The following is a 23,816-nucleotide window of genomic DNA, read 5'->3' as shown; positions in this document are numbered from 1 at the left end:
GAGGTGCTGAACACGAGCTATGAATACAAGCCAGCAACTGCTCATCCAGAGAAGCTGTATTCCCTGAACTCTGGGTCAATGAGATGAAATAAAATATACTGCGCTCTGATCCTAAAAGAGACCAGCCCTGCCTCCCTAAACCAGTCTCCAGCACTTTGGTGACAGGCCAGTAAAAACACCCACACTAAGCCCGCCAAAGGAAGCAATACATACCCAGCTCCCGGAGAGACCGCAGCCCACTGGTCACTCTGGCCTCCAGTAGCTCAGACTGCCCTGTGCAGCCAATAGTCTTCTTTAATAGGCTTTCCCTTTCTCTTAAAGGTTTCCTTAAAAGGAAACTTTCTTCCCCTTTGTTTCCTGTCCCGCCCCCCATGCGGCAACTTGCATCTAGGCGTTTCTTAGAAATCACCCAGGTTCTCAGCAGCACTGCAGCCTCCCGTCCAGCATCCCCGCTGAGACTGTCCAATCGGAGATGGCTGGGTGGACCAACGAAACCCTTTTCAGAAAGGAAATATTGGCAGGTCGTTGCATCAGCCCCCGCTCCCCAGCTGGCCTCCAAGTCACCTCCACGCCCTCAGCACCAGGATGAATACCACGTTTATGTCAAGTCACGGGGTGAAGAGGCAGATTGGAAATTCCCTGCGGTGGCCACTGAAGGGCAGGGCGCCCTGCAAGACCCTAAGCTCTGAGGTCAGAGAGACCCGGGCTCAGCCCCGCTTGGACCTTTAGTTTCAAGAACCCGGGGGGGTCGGCGTGACCCCCCCCGCCGCCCCCCGGTTTCCTCCTCCGTGAAGTGGCCACAACGACGCTCCTAACTGCCGTGCGGGGGACAGTGTCACACCACAGGCCAGGTCCCTGGCCCGGGGCGGACACTCGTACAAGGGGGGCCTTTCCCCGGGAGGGGGACACGCGGGACGCCGAAGGCCGGGCCGGCGGCGCTGGGGGGTCGGGGGACGAGGGGGGCCCCTCGTGGAGCCACGACCCGGAGGCAGCGCGCCGGCCTCTGAGGCGGCTACTCGAGACCCTGCTGGTCGGGCGGCGCCGCCCGGGCTCCCCCCCGGCCTTGCCCGCTCACTCACCCGGCCGCGCCGGGCCCGTCCGCACGCCGGCTCAGCCTCCGCGGCGTCCGTGGAAACGCCGTCCGGCCGGAGCGACTTCCGGCCCGGCCGCGCCCTCATTGGCCCTTCCCGTGGGGGCGGGGCGGAGGGCGCCGCTGATTGGCTGGCGGCCCCGGCGCCGGCGGAACGCGACTGGGCGGCGGAGCGCGGGTCGCCGGCCGCCGGGAGGACCGAGCGCTTCCGGTGCGTGTGGTGAGCGGCGGGCCGGGGTCGAGAGGGGCTGGGGCCCGGGAGCGGCCGGGAGCTCCGCGCCGCTCGACTCTCCGTCACCTCAGGTTCCTTCCGAACGCGCAGGGGCACGCTCCCCCGCATCACCCTTCGCGCCCGCTCCTGCCGCTCGGCCGGCTCCTATTCATCCTTCAAAACCCATCTCTGGTCGTGTCTCGTGTGTCCCCTCCCTCCGTCCGTGGCCCCGGGCGCAGGACCCGCGTTTTGTGTTTAATCTCTGCCCACCCTAAGGCTGGCACAGAGTGGGGGATCAGGAGACGTTCGCTGAGGGAGAAGATCCTATTTCTTTGACTTTCTCTGTGCTCCCATCTCCCCAAGGACACCCCCTCCACACACATCCCCCCCCCCCACCCCCAGGTTGCCTTTCACAACTATTTCTAGATGCTGGGATTGAACAGGGGCCAAAACACGCACAAAGAGCCCAGCCCTCTGGACCTGCCACTTGCCCCCTTCCCTAGACTCACTTCTCCAGGACTTTTACCTTCCATCTTCGGGGCCTCTTCCTACTAATCACCCAGCTCTGTCCTGAAACGTTTTCCTTCCCCTTAGAAACATAAAAGGTGGCACTTTGCCCCAAAGTTTATGTTGTGCCCAGTGGCTCCGTCTTCTCCATGGCTGCCTGTTGATCTGGAATCATCCTGATCTTCTCTCCCATTTCATTTGGTCTGTTGGTTTAGTCTTCAGCATGTCGCCCCACCTCGGATCCCTCACTCCCCCGGGGAATTGCCCAGATGGAACCTTTTCTCTCAGGCCTGCCGTGGCCTCCTGTGTGAAAACTGCAGCCCCAAGCCCACCAGCACCCTTACCCAACATGCTCCACTTCCAGTCACTGTCTCTCCCCACTGGCACAGGAGCATGGTGCTCACACGTCTGGTCTGGCCGGCTGTGGGGCTCCTGCTGCCTGGAACCCGGGGCTTGGCGACTGACCCCATCAGTGTTGGTTGGATGAGTGAATGAAATGTGCATGAAGCAGATTGTATGGGTGCCTGTCACCCTCCTGCACTCATTGGGTCCTAGCTGACTTGCCTGGTCAGGGAGTGGGCCAAGGGGCCCGACTCCCACTGCTGTCTGATCTTTGGCCATAGACCTTGTCTTTAGTTCTGGACATCGGCCTCTCCTGTGCGTCAACCACTGTGGACTGCTGGCTGGGTGGGAACCCCTCCTCACAGCTGGGCACAGGTGCCCTGGTGGTGGGATCTTGGTGGGTGCCTTTGACAGGAAGGAATGAGATGGCTGGTGCTGTGCTTAGGAGTCGAGACAGGTGAGATGTGTGTTCAGGATGGGCTTCAGAGCCAGGCCAGTTATTTAGAGAACAGAAATGCTGGGTTATTCGCTGTGCATCATTTTATATGACCCATCACATTAGTTCCACTTGAGCCTGTCCAGCCGTAGAGAAGGTCTGTGTGGATGATAACTTGTCTGGGAGGCATTAGCTGCCTGGATGAGGCTGCACACGGGAGTGGGTTATGGCAGGAGGCCAATGTCAGCCATTTCTCATACGACAGCCCAACTTGGGTGGCAGAGGAGCCTTCCAGGCAAAAGTGTGGAAAGGGTGGCGGAGTTAATTCCAGGGAGGAGATGGGTGGTAAGCCGCCTGGAATGATTTAACAGAGGACCCACTGGGAAGCTTCTGGTGCTGACCTGATCTCCCCTCCCCTCCCCACAAGGTCCTCCCTGGTGGCACAAAGGGTTAAGCACCGCGCTATAAGCAATCTGCAGCCTCTGCAGCACGAGTTTGATCCCTGCCCAGCCACTGCTCCCCTCAGCAGTGTATTTCACTGTCTGCCTGTTCTGTTCCCCACTCTGTCTGTGGTGAATCCTCTCACCCCCTGCACCTCTGGCCTGTACCCCAGTTCTTGTATGCATAAATGAATAAATCTTAAAAAAAAAAAAAAAGAAAAGGAGGAGCTTGAGGAGGTTTATCCAGAAGGGAGGGCATCCTGGGTTTCCTCAGAAGCTGGTCTGCTGCCTAAGCTTTCTTAGGCGGTGCTCCACCACGCCCTCTGCTGTCGGGGCCATGTCCGGCAGCCTTGCTTTCCTCCTGACGGCCTTGGTCTTAGTGGTGCATCTTGAACTCCAGACTGAAGCACTTTTTTTTTTTTTTTAAAGATTTATTTTATTTATACAAGAGCCGGGGTACAGGCCAGATGTGTGGGAGGGTGAGAGGACTCACCAGAGACAGTGGGAAACAGAACAGGCAGACTGACAAAATACGCTGCTGAGGGGAGCAGCGGGCGAGACAGGAGAGGTTTGCTCACCATGTGGGTTGCTCCAAGGCTGGCGGGGTTCGAACTGGCACTGCAGAGCTTCACAGTGCTGCACTCAACTGCCTGCGCCACCAGGGAGGCCTGAAGCATTTTCTGAATCCTAGTTGACAACAACTTATCATGGATGATGGTTCAGAATTCCAGGAAGAATTCTTTTTTAAGGGAGGGGAAATTCACTTCTTTGTGAATGGATTGAAATGGGCAGATTTGGGGCACACACTCAGAATTGGTGTCTCAGGCGCCTTGGCCTTGCGTTATCGACAGTGGCCTGTCTCTTCGACTGGATTATATCGAGATGAATATCTGGGGAGAACTTCTAGACAGAGGCATCGAAGGAAGGGCGAGGCTAGCTTGCTTTTCCCACTGGGTAGATTCTGACATTTTTCTTGCAGTATTTTCAGCCCCAAGCCCATTCACATTGGTGAGCGTGGGTTCCTCCCATTCATGCTGATAAACAGTGCTGCCGGCGCTTCCTTTCTATCTGTGCAAACATCTGCTGGTATTTGTGTAGGACAGAGTTCTCATGTGGGCTTGTTGCAATAAAAACTATCTGTTTAAACTTGTAATAGTTACTGCCCAGATTGACTTTTCAAAAGTCATTTTTAAAATCCCTATAAAATCTATTTCCAGTAAGTGAGATCCTCATCTAGGTCTTTCGACAAAGTTTTCGTTTTCTCCCGTGGGTCTTGCTTATGTTATTGTTTAATTTCTTCTCAGAGCCTCCACAGCCCTCACTTCTGATAGTCATGTCGCCCATGTGTAGAAAAGCCCTTATTTCATGCGTTTTCCTCACAGTCGTGGGCTGCCTGGTGGCTTGTGCTCAGCCGCGTAGGGGGGTGACTGTTCTTCCGGGCGCGCTTTCTGACAGTGGACTTTGTCTGATCTTAGGAAGTTCGTTGCTCCTCAAGGACGGTGGGAAACTGTTACTGCAATGGCTTCCTTGGTGGCCTATGAGGACTCGGATTCGGAGGCTGAGCCTGAGCCTGCGCCTGCGGGAGGTTTCGATGCTATTGACCAGATGACAGACACTTGGGAGGGGGTGCAGCCTCTTAGGGAAGATCCTGCAATTGGCGTCCTGGACGTGACAGAAGAGGGGGCACTGCCCATGAAGCCTGCTTCCAGTGAGGACCCCGTGGACCGGGATCTTCGCCTCCCCTTAGCTCGATTGGGGCGGATCGACCCAGGGTCCTGCCCCAGCCAGAGGTTGCAGTGGCCCAGGACAGAGCCTGAACGTATTCTCTCCCCCCACGAGCCTGCGCGCCCCTCTCTGTGGGCTGGCTACCCTCCGGCTGCCCATGTGCCCCCAGCAGCTGCCCGCTTTAAGCCTGTCAAACTCCCCCCGGAAATGGAGCCTTCGATCTGTGCTCAAACCAAATCTGAACCCCCAGGGAAACATGTCAGCTCTTCTCAGAGGAAAAGGTGTGAGGACTGCATCGTGCCCTACACCCCCAAAAGACTAAGGCAGTTGCAAGCATTCAGCATGGAAACGGGCAAGAGGAAAGATGCGGAGGCCCAGGGCTCCTCTGCAGGGCGTGTCCGGGCCCCCGCCCCTCTCTCCGTGCCCACCAGAGCGTCAGAGTTTATCCAGCCATATCTGGATAGTCCGTATAAAGAAACTGTGATTTCCAAGAGGGTACTTTTCCACTTACGGGGCCACAGGGGCCCCGTCAACAGCATTCAGTGGTGTCCCGTGCTTTCTAAGAGTCACATGCTCCTCTCAACTTCCATGGACAAGACCTTCAAGGTAAGACCGGCGGGACCCTCTCCTCAAACTGCCGATGTTGGCTTTCCAGAGCAGTGAGCTGAACACTTCTTTCTTTTCCTTGGTTGCATTCAGGAGTGGACTCTTGGTGGTCTGCCCTGAATCAGTGGGCTGTTCTGCCCCATCTTCCCTTCTAGCCACCAGAGGGTGCAGGTTCTTAGGGTGCTGGTCCTTATCCTTGTGGTCACCCAGCAGGGCTTTGAGGAGAGGAAAGCAGGCCTGGCCCCAGGATCTGAGGGGTGTCTCTGTGAGCCCTGACGAGCCTTGACTGACAGCAGCCCTGTGCCCAGTGCTGTGTGGGTGTGGAGGTCAGAGGTAGATTGAGCTGGCCCTGGCTGCTGGATTGCACAGCCAAGTAGGGGCCTCACAGCCCTGGGCCCAGGACGACCATCCAGCAGTGTCTGGGTGCTGTGAGGGCCGTGTAAGGCTGGGGGTGGCTGCCTGCCCTGGGGTCTGAGTGGTATCCTCAGCCCTCCAGGCCTGTGCTTTTGCCCTTCCCTGCCCCAGGTGCCCTCTCCTCCCTCCCTTTCTTCTCGCTTGGAGGAGAGAGAGAGTGTCAGAAAGTCATTCTCTGGTGAGTGTCCCCATTGGGCCCTCTAGTCAGCAGAGGGGTGTGGGACTCTGGCTCATTAAGGGCCAGCTCCAGGTGTGGGGAAGTGGAGTGTAATGAACCCTACCAGGTCCCTTCTTGGGGAGCCCACCTGCCAGCAGGGCAACCTCACGTCCAGCCTCTCACGATGCTGGCCCTGGGCTGTGGCCCACAGTGGACAGGCACAGCTGGACTCGAGCCACTCTGTCCCCAACATTTTGTGACCTTGGGCGAGGCCCTTAACCTCTCAGAACCTCCTTGCCAAAACCAGCTGAGGAGACCCATTGCTGGGGCTTTTGGGGCACCTGCGCTGGCTGCTGCATGTCAAAGCGCCCCATCTCATGCAGCCCACGGGGGTTTGTGGAGGGCACCTGAGGGTCACTGCAGCCCCATGCTTGGTCCTGGGGGGTCCTGACATCAGAGGCTAGAGGGGCAGCAGGCCTGCGGGAGGACAGGCTGGATGCTGTGGGAAGAGATGGGGGAGGATGTGGGTCCAGCAGGTGCCTCTGCTCTCCTGGTGGTGAGGGCAGGCCCGGAGCCCCTGGTGACTGATTTGCCCCTGGCCTCAGAGAGGTGTGCTCTGGGCCCCCCCATCGGATCACTTTTGCCTGGGAAGTTTAGATTTTCTAAGCAGAAGCCTCTGTGATAGGTTCACCAGAATGAACCCTTGGCCTGGGCCTTGGTGTTTGTCCAATCTTGCAGTGTTCGTGGTGTGGTTGGGTGTTCTGTGTGGGCACTGGGCTCTGGGGATGCAGGGAGCAGCCAAGGGGCCATGACACCTCATGGCCAGAAGAGGGCGCAGTTGGCCCAGCCTGGGAGGAGAGGCTCAGCCAGGACTGTCCTTGGAAAACCCTGCCAGGGGCGAGGCACTGACAGGGGCTGGGATGCAGTGCTTGTGCCCAAGGAGGCGTGCATGCTGCAGGCGACATGGGCTCCTCGCAGACCTGGGGGGAGCCCTGATCACTGTGCTCTACCCTTCTTGAGGCTGCAGGGGGTGTTGGAGGTGGTCTTCTGGGGGCTGCTGGGCCAGCATGTCCTGACCCCCTTCTCACTGTGGCGTCTGGAAAATCAGGGCTTTTATAAGCCCAGGTGCAGACAGGTGTTCCAGAGCCTCTTGGCTTGAAGAAATTTGATGGTTTTCAGTGACAGTTATTTGGCAAATTGGTTTTGGGTGAATTGATTTTGAGCAACTTTTCAGTGTGAAGAATATGTGGCAGGGGTTGAAGGCGCCGGATGGGCAGAGATTGGGGACTGGATGGGGACCTCGCTGGTGGCAGGGAGGGAAGTCCTGGCCGAGGCCTAGGGTGTGTGGGCCTCTGGTTTGTGTGTAGCCTGGCAGGTACCTGGCAGTCCCTGGTGTTCCTTTCCCTGCCTGGAGCAGAGGTGGGCAGTGAGTTAGGTTTTGGGGTCTTGTGACCTGGTATGTGGTGTGGGGGGACGGCGAGCCTGAAGTGGGCACCAGGACCTTGGACAAGCAGGGGACCTGACTTGCCACAGCCCTGGGAGGAGAGTGAGCAGGTGGCGGTGCAGTATGGGATGAGTTATGAGAGGTGGAGGGGGCAGGCACCCCCACTCTTTAACTCTGTGTGCCTTTGTCTTTTGATTAAAGTCCCCCAGGGTGCTTTTTTGCTCCCCAATGATTAGGAAGGAGAGAAGTGGTCACGAGGTTTGAGTTTGAGTCCCTACTCTGCAGCTGACAGGCTGTGTGACCTCAGGTTAGTAACTTAACTTCCCTGAGCCTCAACCAGTGTATATGAAGCAGAAAGCCTTGCTGGACTTTTTTTTTTTTTTAAAGATTTATTTTTATTTATTTATGCATACAAGAACTGGGGGCTAGGTCAGAGGTACAGGGGGTGAGAGGACTCACCAGAGACAGGGTGGGGAGCAGAGCAGGCGGATCCACTGAAACACACTGCTGAGGGGAGCAGGGGCGAGACAGGAGAGGTCTGCTGTGCCCTGTGGGTAGCTCCCTGGCTGGGTATTGAACTCATGCTGCAGTGGCTGTGACAGCTTGATAGCACTGACTTTTACCTCTGCGCCACCAGGGAGGCCCTTGCTGGGCTTTCTTGAAAAATAAATGCCGGGCCTCCCCTATGGCACAGTGGTTTGAGTGCAGCGCTGTGAAGCTGTCCGCAGCCTCTTAGCACCGGTTTGATTACTGGCTGGCCAGGGAGATACCCACATGGCGTGGCAGACCTCTCCTGTCTCGCCTACTGCTCCCCTCAGCAGTGTTTTTGGTCCATCTGCCTGTTCTGCCCCCCACTGTCTCTGGTGAATCCTCTAACCCTCCTGCGCCTCTGGCCTGTACCCCAGCTCTTGTATAAATAAAATAAATCTTTAAAAAAAAATGCTGTTGCATGTGAATTGCCTACTGCCGTGCCGAGTGCATAGTGGGCACTTACAGTGTGTTCACGTTCTTGCTCTCCCTAGGATTTTTCACCCTTCCCTGGCAGTGGCTTCTGTTTCACTTTGTAGATTTTAATCTCTCTGAGCACGAGGATGGTGCCAGACCCATTTTAATAGTCTCTGTTGCACCTGGCATGAAATTTTGTACTTGTTACCTCATCAATAAGGATTAAAACCTTTTTTTGGATTTTATTTCCAGTCTTCTGGAAAGGATGGATTTTTTTTACATGCATAAACCCTATTTGCCACTAGGGGGCACAGTAAGACTGCTCACCCAAGCTTCTAGAATATGGGAGAATCCTTGATTCAAGGTAACATTTACAGAAAGATGATTTCTTTTCTGATCAGGAGAAAAACAACACAATCCATCTGATTAATCTAAGAGATGTGGCATGCCAGTTCCTTGCTCTGCTTAAAGTGTAGCCTTGGAATTCATAAATTTCAATCGGGCACATCAGAGAGGCAAGATGCTTATTTTAATATGTTCTAAATGTTATGTCAGCTGTAAAATATGCTTATATTAGTTTTGAAAAATTTACAGCTAGAGAAATTAAGTAAAAGAAAACAATGACTCATAATTCCACCCCGATGCCTGCCATCCCTGCTGCCCGCCTGTAGCCCGCCTCTGTCTGCACAATTGCAACCCCATCACCAGCCCCCTTTCGCACGCGTCCCTTTCCACTCTTGAACACCCACATGTTGAACACCCATTGCACGTCAAAGCCGCCCTCAGAATTTGAGGCCCTTTTTGAAGGAAGGAGAAGGAACGTGGCCTGCTCTGTCCACCTTATTGCCTGCCCCCCAACAGAGCCAGAGCCCTATGCCAGGCACGGGGGAGCCCCAAGGCATGTGGCTTCTTTCTGGCTTCCAAGGGACCACTGAAACCCTGGGGTTCTGAAACACAGGGCTTTACATAAAATGTATGAATTAGATGTTGATGTTACTTGCTTTACCAAATAATCAGGATTTTTTTTTTTCAGTAACAAGCTACCTTAAAATATATTAAAAAAAAAAAAACCCCAAAAACACACTGCAGGTTTGATCATGAATTAAAAAATACAGAAAACAGGAAACACGAAGGAGAAAGCAGAGAGTGTGGAAAACCCTCCCCTCGGGGGCTCCCCCCTGCACTGCCTGGGTCACTGCATTCCTCATGTCTATAGAAGTGGGCCGCTTTGCAAAACCGTGTGTGCGGTTCTGAATTCACCCCCATCTTTTGTAATGTTTGTAAGGGGCATTTTTCTGCCTCATCAAAACTTTCCCCAAACATATTGTTATGATTGTTTCAAATTCCAAAGTTCCCACATTGTTCTGATCCTTTCCTGTTCTCAACTGTAAATCTTCAGGAGGGCAGTGAACATGGTCTAGTTCTCCTCTGCAGCCCCCATGCAGGCCATGGGCTTCGATTTATAACCCACCCACCCCCCGGGCTAAATCTTTGTGCTTTGGGGCAGAAGCTGAAGAGGCGGCAGACTCAGCGCCCTTGCTGCCCAGACCCGGTCCCGCTCTGCTGCTTGGGAGCTGTGTGACTTTGGGCAAGTCATTTAGCATCTCTGATCCCGGGTTTCCTTGCTGGTAAGATGGGAATAGAGGCCACTTGTTAGGTTGTTGCCATGGAGATGAAGTGCGCAGAGGCCGGCAGTGCCGGGGGCTGATGGGCAGCTCCTTCGGCTGCCTCGGTATTGACGGAACAATTAGAGAAAAGACAACCCTGGGAACCCTCCAGCTTCGCGCAACTCTTGCTTTTGTGAATTTTTTTATGTCTGTCTGTGCACACTCATCTGTAAAGAGTTTCAGTCTTAGTGTTCTGGAGGTAGATAATTTTCAGGTTTAAAAAGTTTTGGGGATTGGCTGTCCTGTGCCAAAGTCTGGATGATGCAAGCCTGGGCACTGGGACCTTCTCCAAACTGATCACTTTGAAAATGTGCAGCAACAAACGGATGCGTGCAGCTCTCTGCCCAGAGGCTCGGGACTTCCCCACAGCCTCTTGGCCGGTCCACGGAAAAGGCAGAGGCCAACTGGCCGGCAGGGGGCAGAATGCGAGCAGGAGAGGGAAACCCCACTCTGCTGTCCAGCCTCCGCCTCTGGGACAGACTCGAGAAGCAGTCCCTTCACCTAAGGGTGCCCAGGCATCACAACTGCAGAGCCCTGCGCGCTGTTAAAGAGCATAAGGAGAGGGGATGATTTCCACGGGGGTTCAGATTTGCATTTTTATGTATTACAGGATCCCCTTGATTTATCATTGTTAGCGTATCTGATTATATTAGGGTATCTTAGATGTGCTTTGTAGAGAGTAATATATCTCTGCTGCAAAGACAAGGAATTTATGGATTCAAGTGCCAGAGTGAGGGTTTATTTCAGTTTTGAAAGAATTATTCGTGATGGATTTTACAAAATGAGATTGAGAAATAATTCGATGTGGAGAGCGAGGCGTCGGGGTGCATTATGCAGATGATTGGCAATTTATTCCAAGCACGAGGCACATCTATTGGAAATGAGAGCCGCACAGCTGGGGAGGAGGGTCGAGGGGTGGTGGTGGGCGTTTGGTATTTGGGGAGTGAATGATTAACAGTGCATCGAGGGTAATTAGGGTGAAGGCGAGGAGAGAGCGAGCGGTGTGTGATGTGTATGTGTACGCACGCACGCGTGCACAAAAGTCATCTGCTCTTCCTTTGGCAGAGGCCCAGAGAGGGAAAGACACGGTCCCGAGGGCACACAGCGAGGCCAGCTGGGGTGTGGAGCGTGAAGAACTGGAAGGCCCCTCTCTGCTTACTTCTCCCCTTTCTGCCCTCTGAGCGTCTCCCTCCCGGCCGCTTCGCGCCATCTGCACTGGCCCTGGTTGGGAGCCGAAGCTTTGGAGGGGTAGACTGCAGGGCTGCAGGGCTGGGAGGACCGGGGGAGCCCTACTCAGAACTTAGGAAGTGAGGTTTCCTTCACACTCCTCTCCCCCATATGAAGGCGGCAACTTTCCAAGCCCCACACGTGGGACATTTCCTCCTCGCTTTCTAGAAGGGCCTCGCCCACGTGCCTTGCCGGAGTCAGGGCTTGAAGGACGAGTCAGAAAAGGAAAGCCAGGCGGCTAAGCTGTGCTCTCTGCTTTCTGAAAACTTCACTCCCTGAACTTCCCCGTCCAGGCTGCAGGGCCGGGCGGGTGCCTGCCAGATGCTGACAGAAGACTGGCTGGGGAGGTGCAGGCCGTCCTCGGGAAGCAGCCTCATCTCATCTTGTCCTGTGTCATTAAGGGAAGAATAGAGCAATTTGGGAAAATGCTTTTAATGTAATTGAAAAATGCAGATTGCAAAATTGGCACACTTAGGAGTGGAGACAGTCTAGTAAATTATTTCTTGCTGCTTTTAAAACTTGGACACAGAAGACTGTTAAAGGCGCCCCTCTGGTGCCCAGCGAGGGCCCTGTCCTTCTCCTTTGAAAAACATCGAGCGTTCTAGATTTAATTTTGTTTTAGCACAAGAGTGGTAAAATTTTGGGGAAAGGGCAAAAAATGGCCGAAGTGAAAAATATCCCCACGGCTGGCTTGATCACTCCATGGGGCTTTGTTCTGGGGACGCGCACCTGTGTGGCTGCTCCCCACATGTGGTCAGTGCTGCTCCCCCTTCTGGGAGGGTCAGTTCCTCCACCTCCACAGCCTTTCTCCTGATATTTCTGGCAGGCTGGTTGGTTTTGCCCTTTCTTCCAGACCATGGGGTCTGAGGAGCACCCCCTTTTGGGGAAGTGGGGTGGGGTGTAGGGACTTGAGCACAGAATCACAGTTGATGTGTAGTCCAGAGCCCCGAGACCTGCATTCATGTGACCTGCCTCTGGCACGCTTTGGGGGTCTCTTCCCTTGACGAGATAAAAAGTTGTCGTCCCCCTGAACCCTGGGCCCTGGCTGACACTCTGGAGGACAGAAGGGCCTGAGCACCCGCGCTGCAGTGGCTCCAGGCTCTGCTCCGCAGCGTCTGGGAGCTGCTGCCAGGCCCAGCTTCCCTCCCAGGAGCGGAGTGTCGGGACTGCGCCTTCCCACGGAGAGAGGGCCCCGCTCTCATCTCTCTCAGGGCCTTGGCTCTGGGACTCCTGATTCCTTGAGGGTTCTGGGGTCCTGGATGGCGTTCCTAACTTAAGTGTTCTCTCTAATGTTTTATTTTTCCAGGAAATTTCTAGTACTTTCTTTTTTGTTCCTTTCTTCGATTTTGTGTATCTCCTGACATACAAACTTTTTTTAACTGAAGTATAACATGTATTCAGAAAAGTGTTCTGTTCTGTCCTATTTTTCCATTCTAAAAGCTTTTTCTTATTTCCTGAATGTTGCTTTAATACAGTGTATTATTTTTCACTGCGTATGTGTCAGGTCTTAGCTCTGTGAGCTCTTGCTCTCTGACCTGCGTCTGTCCTTCTGCAGCCCATTTACTCCCTTTGCTTCAGTGTCTGCTTCGTGTTAGATTTTCCTGCTGATCATTTCTTTTGTCGGGAGGGGGCTAAAGAAGCTGATGTAACCATAGGCTGTGTGTGTGTGTGTGTGAGAGAGAGAGAGAGAGAGAGACAGAGACAGAGACAGAGACAGAGAGAGACAGAGATGTAGTTGCGTATCTGGGGTGTGTGGTGTGTGCTATGGGTGGGTGTGGATGGTAGATGTGTTTATGTGGGGGGTGTGTGTGGTGTGTGGGGGACTTGTCCACAGGCACCCACTGCAGAGCCCCCCAGATGCACACCTCTCTAGGTGTCCTTTGAGACTGGCCATTCCTCAGAGAGGAGCCGTCTTCCTTGGCCCTGGGGGCGGGGGCGCCAGCATTGTAGTGTCTGCTGGCAGGGCTGGGGTTGGGCACTTAGTATGCAGCCTTCAACGCCGCTGGCCCTGCTCGGGCTGCGCTCGCGTCTCCAGCCCGTCTCCTGCTGTCAGCGCGCAGGTCGGCTTCGCTCCTTTCAGTGGCCGCATGGCCGTCCACCGGTGGCTCACATCATTTTGTGTAAACGTGGCCGTGTCTTCTTCGCCTGGACAGTGGGAGGATATTTATTTATTTATTTATTTATTAAATAATAAATTTTATTTTTATATTCCCCCATACAACTGCACATGCCCCATTCTGACCCCAATCCCTCCCCTCCCGGCCCCCACCCCCCAAAAAGTGTCTCTGGTTCATAGTTTTTTGTTGATTTTGATTTTCAGGATATTTATTTTTTTTTAACTGTTTGCTAATCTTAAGGTTTCTTGTTTGGGAAACCCAATGAGTTCATTTATGCTCAGCCCTTTCAGAACGTGCAGTAAGAGTCGTGGCCAGGTTTGAGGTTTGTGTCCTGTGGGCCTGGGCCTTGTCTCCTGTGGGCGGGGGCTCCTCCTGTCAGGACAATTTACATAGTAACAAGGTCCTTGCCCCTCCCTACCCTCCAGTGTGTGGATGGTGTGGTACTTAAGCGCTTTATTATGTCTTTTACGGAGAAAACCCAACATATTTTGCGGTCAAGTCCTTGCACCTCTCCCTCTGTCATTGTCCTGGGGCTCGAGAGCACGTCCTCTGTCCCGAGCCCTGATAAATAGCCCCGATGTTTGACCTTCATCTGGCAGCGATTAGCTGGAGCCGGCCTCGGTCCTCGTCATCCCTGCCGCCCTCGCGTCCGCGCAGGCTGCGCGGGTGATGGATGTGCGGGTGCGGGATCGATCGGCATGTTAAGGAGCAGCCCAGCCTCCACATGCCCCCCGCCCTGACGCTGGCTACTGGGGATCCAAAATGACCTTCTTCCTGTCCAGCTTGGTCCAAGCATGGCTCCCCACAGCTACGCAAGCCTTTCCTCAAACTAAAACATTTTTCACCATAAAAGAAATACACCCGCACCATGGGAAAAACAGAAAGGTGTAGAGAAGCAAAAATAACCTCCCATCACCTCATCTCTCCACCAGAGGCACCGGCTGCAAGCTTTTGGTATATTTCCATCCAGTCTTTAAAAAATAATTCAGCGGAGTGCCGCTGAGACATAGTATTTTATATCCCCTCCCCCCTGATAGCAGCAGGAGTTTTTAATGTTGTAATTTATTGCAGTGGTTTTCAGTGCGGGCTGCAACCCCCCTGGGGGTCCTCGAGATCCTTTCATGGGGTCCGTGGGGGTGAAAACTGTCTTGCTAATAGTACCCAGAAGTTCCTTGTCTTTTACTCTTAGCGCTCAGGCGTGCACAGGGAGTGCCAGCGGGGGTGGCTGGCGTTGCTGTCCCACAGATGCGGGGCCTGCAGTCTTGCGTTAGCGCAGCTGTTGGAGAGGGGAGCTGGGCACCGTACCTTCTCACTCCAGCCTCGGAGAATAGTTGTGTTCATCAAAAGTGTTAATAGGTAATGAGTTTATTAGGACTCATTTAATGTAAATTAATAAATATTTCAAGTGTCTGAAGTTTTTATTTTTTTTTTAACGTTTTAATTTCGGATATGGATAAATAGGACTTACACAGCAGCCTTTAGGGGCCTCACTCACTTTTGAGGGCGTGTAGGGTAAAGGAGTTAAAAATCAGGCTTTTCCTACCCTCCTGCCTTCCGCCTCCGTGAAGGCACCTGCGGCCTTGCACGCGCGCCTTGACGATGGACACCTGGGCCCAGAGAGCCCAGGGGTGCGTGTGTGTACATGGGGGCGCCTGGGGTGGGGGTGATGGGCTCTAAGGGGCGTCACTCTGCTGTGAGGAATACCCCGGGGAGAGGCCCAGAGAGGTTCCGAGCGAGGAAGCGGCCCTGCCCCCTGAGTCAGCACTAGAGCCCTGGACATCTACTGCAGGCTCCAAGATTATCTTTCCTTCTGCGATAACTGAAAATGAACCTACCCAGCCTGAGGTGGTTGCAAATCGGGGTGTGAAAGGGACCAGAAGGTCAGAGCAGCCTGTTTCGTTACTGAAGGACCCCACCTGGAGGTTGGTTCTGTGGGCATCGGTGGTGTCACCTCCCCAGCCCTGCAGGGGGCGCTGGCTCAGTCCTGGCCCTGCGTCCTCCTGCCTGGCTAGGTTTCCAAACTGTGTGACCAAAACACCATCCCAGAGCCTGCTTCAGCCCCCCTGGGCTTCCCCTGGGCCCCCTCTCTGCCTGTTGTGAAGATGACTTAACGGCATTACCAAATGAAGGAAAGAAATCTCCCTATTCCAACATACACCCAAGTTATGATGCTCCTTGGCCTCCCCCTTAATTTCTGGTCCACATGGGCTGTGCTCTCCACACAGCTCCCCACAGCGGCTCACTGTTTCCCCCACTTAGCGTTGCCCCAGCCCTGCCTGCACCAGCTTTCCAAGGGAGGGCTGTCAATTTTCACCGGTCTGTGATGCGCTCTCGAGTTGATTAACTGTAATTTACTTAGCCGTCCTTGGACACTTAGGTGGCTTCTAATTTTTGCTATTATAGATAATGCTGAAGTGGTTATCTTCATGCACGAAACCCCTTTTCTGTTGGATTCTTTCTTTCGGATTGATTCCCAGAAGTGGGATGTCTGGGTCAAAGGGCCGCTCATTTTCATGGGTCCAGATTCATCTCTTGTCAGACTGCTTTCCAAAAGGATTATACCAATTTGCACTGCCACTGCCGAGCCTGTGTAATAACCAACTATTTTGCTTAACTATCATGCCTAGAATTTTCCCTTGGAGCCCCAAGGGGAGCAAAGGCCCTTATCTAAGTGAACGTGATCTATAATTATTTAGACTAACACCAAAATTGCTTTCAGAACATTTTTAACCTGCTGAGTTTAGAATTCTAATTCGCATGCACGCTAGTATGAAAAGTTTCACAAGTAGCAATTTCTCTCTCCCCACTCAGAGTGTGTTTACACGGCCCCACGCGGGAGAACTGAAGAGCCTTTATTACAGAAGCAGTCTCTTTCTGAGCCAGTTTGAAGTGTTCTTTTAAAGGCAGAAAAACACAAATTAAAACACATTTTCATTGTAACCGTTGGTTAGAAAAGGTGTTTGTTTTGGTCAGTCCTCTGTCCCGCTGTTTGCTCTGGTTCAGCTCAGGTGTGCTGTGCACCCCGGCTCCTGGCAAGCCAGTGCTGAGCTGCCACCTCGCTAGGCAGGTGGGCTGGGCCGGGCGCAGAGCGAGGAGGTGGCCACGCAGCAGAGCAGCGGGAACGGTAGGGGAAGAGGGGGAACTGCACAGAACAGTCCTGCCTTGGGGAAGCGATTCCTTGTGGGGGTAGGTCGGGAGAGGTTTGGTGCAGGCTGAGCCCACAGGGCCGGGGCCCGGGAACTAGTTGCCTGCAGGGCTCGGGACTCCAGGGTTCCTGCTGGAAGGCCATGGCGGCTGTGCGCTGCCCTGGAGACAGCCCGGCCAGGCCCGCAGTGCGCTGCCCTGTCTCCACCCGGCCCGGCCTTGTGCTGCACTGTGAGGATGTGCAGAGAGGGCAGCAGGGTCCTCGGGGTCCCTCTGGGCGCCCCCAGGCCTGTGTAGTGACTGCCTCACAGGGCTGGAGGGATCGGGCAGGTTAGATGTGTGAAACCACTTTGTAAACTCTCAAGTCCTTACAAACGGAAGGCATTATCAGCAATGCCAAGCTAGGGTTTATGCCGTAATTGCCTCCTAAGCCGCGCGCTTCAGCACGGGAGGCTTGCAATCCAATTTGCCTCTGGTCGCCTTGATTCGTTGAACAAATAATCCTGTGTGCCCATTGACGCCAGCAGACCCCTGGCGGGCCTGGGCTCTTCTAGATGAGGCTTCCTATTTTCCAGCTCAGCAGCGTGACGTTGGCTGCTGCTGGCTGATGTGGTAGACTCCAGGGACGGCTGAGGGGAGGGGGCAGGCCTTCTGGGTGCGCTGCTGCTGGCCTGCGACTTCCTGTCAGGGGCACAAGCTGAGAGGGCCCTGGACCATGACGGGGGGTCCCAGAGCGCATGAGAGGCCCTCAGAGTCGGTCTCAGAGAGCCTGGCTTCTCTGCTTCTCTCTATCAGTCATTCACCTGGGGGTGCAGCCATCGGGACACTGGCTCGTGTAGACCCTGGGCTCAGGGGACCAGGGCCACCTTGCTGGCAGGAAAGCTAACGGGGGTGGATGGGCAGGCATCAAAACATGCCAGCGTGACAATGTGACAGACACCCAAGGCCACCTCTGTCGAGGAGAAGGGTGGGCCTGCGGGGTGGGGCAGAGACCAGGGGAGGCTTCAGGCAATGGGAGGGTCTGTCTGGGTCTTGGTAGATGTGGGCAGGAGGCGCTGGGACAGATGCCCTGGTAGTGCTGCGGTCACCCAGGGGAGCCTGGGGGGCAGTGGTACCCATGCTTGCACTGGGCAGGGCACTCCTGGGGGTTTCCATCGCATATCCACTGAGGGGATATAACTCTGGGGGGCCCTTTCAATAAAGTGGGGATAATAGCATCCACCTCAGTCTTATGTGGCTTAAATGCAAACCCCTGGACAACTCCCAGGAGAGTTCCAGGCACCGGTGGCATGCCATCCCATGGCCTGGTATCAGTGGCACCTGTATGCCTGCTTTACAGAGCAGAGAGCTGAGGACAGAAAGGGGCATCAAAGGACCCGCAGCCCTGAGCCCAGAGCCCAGCCCCTGCCTCTGCTTTCCGTGTCTGAGTCACCTTCCTGCTTGGGAGCACCAGAAGGTGGCCCTGTGGCCGTGGGCTGGCCTTAGCTTAAGTCTCATCAGCACACCCACAGGGAGGGGAGGGCGCTAATAGGTGTTCCAAAATGACAGCGCTGCAGGTGTGCTGCCTGCTGCAGCTCCAGTTCCTGGAAGGGCGCTGAACACGTAGCATGTACTTTCAAGCATTTGTGAGCGAATGACGGACACCTGTCCTCGTGTGCCTCCTGCAGCCGCGGGCGTGGGGAGTCCCAGGGCTCTTGTCCACAGGCCGTGTCCCCCACCTCCACTCTGCAGGACGCACTCCTGGGGGCTCTGGCCAGGGTTCAGGGGGCTTTGGAGAGTAGTTGGTAGCTCAGTCAAAGTGATGAAATGTTTGTGTTTTCACCCCAGGTGGTGGGTGTGGGCTGACACTGCAACCAGTGCATTGGCTTATTTATTATTTATCAATCATAAGTCCAGAAAGGATTTGAGGAGGCTTATAAGAAGGCACCATAAAGTAATGCTGATAAAACAAAACAGGCCAGGGAAAGCTGCCCCCTCAGAAGAAGGCCCTGAGCCCAGTCCAGTGCTCCCGCGCTGGGGCCCTGCTGGCTTGCTCTGTTCCCGTAGCCCCAGGGCAAGGCTGAGGCAGTGCTCGCTGCCAGAATGAGCCAGCACTAGTGGCCTCACCGGGGGATGTGGCTCAGAGGAGACGCATGGGCCTCTCTGGGGCCACGTCTTGGCTTTCCTCTGAGGTGATCCAGTGCTTGAGTGGAGGCCTCCTTGGGCTGGGGGTCAGGCGGGCGGAGGACCCTGGAACACACTGCCTGGGCAGTGCGTCCCTTTTCTATGCCTCAGTTTCTCTCCAGCCGAGTGGTGATAATGTTATGTACCAGCTCAGAGAACTGTTGGATTAAGTGTGCTGGCTTTGCCTGGACGTGGCGCTTGGAAAGTATAGTTGTCCACCTGCCCCGAGGAGGCTGTGGCCTGTGGTGAATATCCTCCTGGGCAGACGTCTGCCCTGCACACAGGTCCCCAGGACCCTGGGTGGCAGGATGGGGTGTCCCTGTGTGCCTGTGGCTCCGCCCGCACGGAGCGTGTTCATTATTGCTTAAAAACACTTAAAGGAGTTGGAAGCAAAGGGAACACACTTTTTAATTATTTCACCGCTTGTCTCCAGCAATGCTGTTGTCAAGGAAACCAGACCCTCTGCAAAGCTTTTCAGCTTCCCCGTCAGAGGAAGATACTTGTGCGGCGCTTATGTTGTCTGTGGAAATGGACCTGTCGTGCTGCAGTGAAATCTGTTTTTTACGAAAGGGCTACCTTCCTTCATGTCTTACAAATAGACTCTTCTTGACCTTTTCCCAGAAGATGGAAGGCTCTTGCTGATATTTTTCTCTTAAAGAATTGCGTGGTTCTTGACTCATAGCATTTCATTCATTCAGTATCTGTGGGCAGACTTGGGTGCCCAGGTGGGAGTGGGAGAGAGACACATCCTGAAAGACTCCCAGGCCCCCTGGGGAAAAGGCGTGGCCAGAGGGATACTCTGTGTCCTGGGGGAGGTGGTAACTGCTCTGGGCCAGGGCCAGGTCCTTGAGTCCCAGGGGCTCTCAGAGCCCAGAGGGTGGGTAGGGATTGTTGGGGAGGGAAGAGCATGCCCAGCAGAGGAACAGACCCTGGAGTCTGGACAGGGTGGAGGAGCGTGCCGCCCACTGCAGCTAGTGCTGGGCAGGGGCCTCAGCTGGGTGGGGCCTCAGGCGAGGGGAGCCAGGGAACCAGGAGTGCAGAGTGGGGTGTGAAGAGGCGTGCACGTGGCTCATCAAAGCGAGTCCTTTTCCTGGGGACGGAGCCCGGCTCTTGTGGGTGTGGAGGCCTGTCGCCTTGTGGCCTCGCTACCACTCTGTTGCTTACAGACTCCCTTTCGCTGCAGGAGCGTCGCCTGCACGGTAGGGCTCCCGCCGGCACCCCAGTAAAAGTTTATGAGAGTGAAGCCCTATCGAGGGCATTGGTTTTATGTGAATAAGATAAATCATTGCTAGGAGAACAGTGTTACTTTTAAACAGCCCTTGCTACTGTTTCTCTTAAAACTTTAAAAAATCATTTGAGATTTATAGAAGAGTGGTAAAAGTGTTCCTGTAGACTGGCCCCCTGACTTCCCCCCGGAGCCTCCGTGCCTGTCAGAGCTGAGGGACCAGCCTCAGTGTTAACAGGTCACTGAATTCCAGACTTGCGTTTCCTTAGTTTTCCTATGACTGTTCTTTTTCTGTTTCGGGGTCCAATCCAGGGTGCCACATTGCAGTTGCAGCTCCTGTATTTGTAAGTAATCTTGGGGAGGGGAGCCAGGGAGTGGACCGAAGCATACCCTGGCCACTTAGCCTGTTCTCTGGCTGAGCCGGCCCGGCCGGCCTGGCCAGCGTCCCGTGTCAGCACTGCGGCCCGCGCGCTGCCTTTTGGCTTTCAAGACCTGTTTCCTTGTCGGGCTGTGAAGAAGAGCAGCAGACGGTCTGCACGTTAATGAGGCTCACACAGCGAGTGCCAGTTGCTGCTGTGCAGTCATGACAGCCTCCCGTTCCTTCTCTTTCCTTCTAGATTGAACCCAGTCAGACCTTTAGGGTTACGCTGATATCACTGAGTGTCCGGAGCAGCCCTCTCACTGCAGTGACATTTGTGCACAGCTTTCCTGCAGTTTACCGGACAACTGAGCGGGTCTTAATGCAGAAACTGAGGGTTGAGATGTGTTCACTTAATGAGTGAAACGGGAACATTCTCTCTGTGCACATCGGTGGTGTCTGTGGGTGACTTCCCGGGCAGGAGCCCCTTCTGCTGCTGTCCTGCCGGTCCCTTCCCTTCCCGCTCTCCATCTCATCCTTTCTTTCGCCCCTTTTTTTGTTGAAGTCTCCACTCCGCTTTCCTCCGGCTCTCCTCGTCCTGTCTCTGTTTTCCTGCTTTCCGCCCCCTCCCCTCTTCCCCTCTCCCTCCCTGACCATCTTCATTCCCCCCTTCCAGTCCTTTCCGGTGACAGGCCAGGGAAGCTGTTGCCACGGAAACAGAAGCCCAGCAGAAAGTGCTGCTGTGCTTTCCCGATGCTTCTAACTACGATGACGCAGATGATGCTGAGTTCTAGAATCAACTAAGCCCTGGCTTCTGGCCTCCGGAGCCCCTTCATTCCCACGGGCCACCGCAGTGTCACCGCTCCTAATTCTGTTCAGTGGATGGTCATTTTTTTATTTGAAAACTTCAAAATGTGTGTAATGTGTTCTCCTGGGCCTCCAGAAGGGCTGTGACCTGTGTGAAAGAGGGGATCTGCTGTCTGAAGTGGGGAGCCACCAGGTGATGGTGGGTGTGCTGCAGGTGCTGGGGGCGGGGCTCTGCCAGCTGTGAATGACTGGCATGGATGGTTGGTTGCTTTTATAGGATGTGAACTATTGCTGGACCTCAGAACCCCTTCAGAGTCTTAGTTTCTTTCAACACAGGGTCCAAGAGGGGGTACTCCCTGGGGAACAGAAGGGCAGGAGTCGATGCCGGCTTGAGAGCAGAGGTGCGAGCGTCCCTGCAGGTGACAGGCCTTGAGGTTTGTCCAGTGACCCCCGGCCAGGCCGCCTGCGCACTGAGCAGGCTTTGCGGACCCCTCAGAGGGCCGCCGTGGGGGCGCTTCTAGCTCGGTGCCTTGTTCCTTTCTGTTTGTTCAGGGTTTGACTTAGGCCCGGCTTGTTGGCATTAGCTAGGATTTGGAATTTGGCCATCCTGCTAATAGCCCAGCAGGGCAGAGTTAGTTCATGGATTATATTTAAGTTAGTACTTATTCCCAAAGGTAACCTTGCTTAATAAAAATCTTCAGCCTTTATTACTGTGCTTATGGGTATCCTGGCTGTGGGGTGTAAAATAAGACTTAGAAAATCCAAACATTATTTGTGGCGATGCAAAAACATTTTCATTAATAGAGGGTGTGATAAAAAGCAAAAGGCGCTTTCTGTCTGTGCCTAAGTGGTCTTTCTGCACTTGGGTGCCTTTATTTTCATAATCATTTTGAGCTTATTTAAATATCACCCTTTCAGCAGTGAATTTTAAAGGAAGGAAGCTTTGGTGTGTGAATAACTTCACAACTACCCACAGTATTTCTAGCCAGTTGCCGTGACTTAAGTTGATAATGGACCCCACACAGCAGTCAGTAATGGATGATAATCTGGGGTGTTTTTGTTATTGTTTTTATTTTAGAAGAAAGGTTTGAAATTAGCATAGTAAATCTCTGTGGGATCTTTGCAAATAAAAGAATATTCACGTTAAAAACAACTTTCAGGAAAGATGTATGGTAATGAATAAAACATCAGTGAGTGAAAATAAGCGTGTTTAATTATTCAAGTAGAAGTAGTAATTTAAACTAATTATTGCTTGCGGATTTCATAATTCAGTTTTTGTCTTGCAATAATATTTCCTCTGGGCCTCCGGGGGAGTTGAGGCTGCTCCGGTTACTAGGGCTGGCGGGCTTCTCCACCCCCACCCGCTCGGCCCACAGAGCCAGTGGGTTCCCGGGCTTGGAGGCCTTGGTCCCCTTGGATCCCCTCCTCCCCTTAAGCATTTCCTGGCTCCTCACTTTCCCTGGCTGCTTCAGGAGGCCAGACCAACCCCGCCCACCCGTGCGGGACTAGTGCTCTTCCCGCAGTGAGTTAGGTTGCTGTGTGCCTGCCATACCCTAGCAGGAGGGGCCCCGGGCCCCCTCACCACAGCCCCAACCAGCAAGCCCTGGCCCCCCGGGCTCCTCTGGGAGACTTTCCCTCACCCCCTCCTGGAATCCATCACTTACCCTCCCCATAGCTTAGTGCCAGCAGGTTCTTGGGGTCGTTCTTAAAACAGTTGTTGAATTTTTCCCTTTTTAAATGTTTTTTCACTTTGTTTCTGATTCTAAAAGAACACGTTCTCCGAGAGGAGTGGCAGTGCCTAGAGGGGGTCAGGAGCAGGGGCAAGCAGTTGCTGTGACCCCGCCTGGCGTCACGCTGGCAACTGCCTCCCTGCCCAGGACACTCTCTCTTGCGTTTTCCCTCCGGAATTCTTGGGCGTCATTCATAGCCACCCCGTCCTTCTTCCTGGGGCACAACTGGAATTAGTGGGTGCTGGGAAAGGAGTGGTAAGTGCTGAGAAGTACTTTTGCTGAATCTTTGAGGCTTTTAAAAGCCAGTTGTCACCTGTAACAGTGCAGGGTTTTCTGTGCCTCGTCATGGTGCAAACGCTGCCTGAAGGGACCTGGACATTTTAGGGAGTCATTCCCCGCCCCGTAGGAAGTATGAGGAAAGCTTTCTACTGCAACTTTTTCTCTCCAAGCGCCCTCTGTCAAAAGGTAGTGACCTCTGCTCTTCTGACATGCGATGGCCATTATTACCACTGAACCCACGGCCTGTCCACCGGTGGGTCCAGGAAGGACGGCCTTCCTCGAGACGCTTCCCCCGCCTTTGTTATTACTTTTTCCTAAAAGAGAATCAACTCTCTGACGTTACTGGGAAGCCAGTGACTCATTTCTTTGCGGGGCTATTAGTGTGGACAGGGACAAGGAGTGGGCAGGGACGGGGAGAGTGATGAGCCGCCGTCAGGGGCCAGGCCCACGTGTGGCCCGCCGTCCTCCAGCTGAGGCCTGGGCGCCAGTCCGCCTCCGGCTGCAGTTTCTTGTTTGGAAGTCATGGAGGTTCAACTGACATCTCCTAGGCCCCTTCACGCCCAGGACTGTGCGCGCTCCAGACTAACTTTAGCTGCAGGAGGTAATGACAGGGTCGCAGGGGCCCCCTCCCCCCCAGCCCTTCCCGCAGAGTAGCCAAAATGAGCTTTCCTGCCCTCGCTGCGGTGGTCTTGGCTCCCGGACTCCAGGGGAGGCCATTACGCAAGCAGAGAAGTGACTAACCCCTTCGTCCAACAAAGAGCAGAGCTGTGGGGTGAAATGAA

The 23,816-nt window shown here is 54.3% G+C and overlaps 1 protein-coding gene across 2 annotated transcripts in view; it reads left to right on the top strand.

The window, feature by feature from the left end:
• Window positions 1–4,437: 4,437 nt before the first annotated feature.
• Window positions 4,438–23,816, top strand: part of WDR25 (WD repeat domain 25) — a gene marked incomplete at both ends in the record, with an annotated part of 117,959 nt that continues 98,580 nt past the window's right edge. The window contains one exon of one of the 2 annotated variants that reach the window (XM_084240797.1): window positions 4,438–5,357. In XM_084240797.1, the coding sequence (XP_084096923.1) occupies window positions 4,545–5,357 (813 nt within the window). Of the gene's footprint in view, window positions 5,358–19,070; window positions 19,158–23,816 lie in introns of those variants that run through there. The other variant, XM_084240798.1, reaches the window with a different exon arrangement.

Source organism: Talpa europaea (assembly GCF_964194135.1).
Source record: "Talpa europaea genome assembly, chromosome: 8".
In the NCBI taxonomy this organism is placed as follows: domain Eukaryota; kingdom Metazoa; phylum Chordata; class Mammalia; order Eulipotyphla; family Talpidae; genus Talpa; species Talpa europaea.
This window is presented reverse-complemented; position numbering and strand designations above follow the sequence as displayed.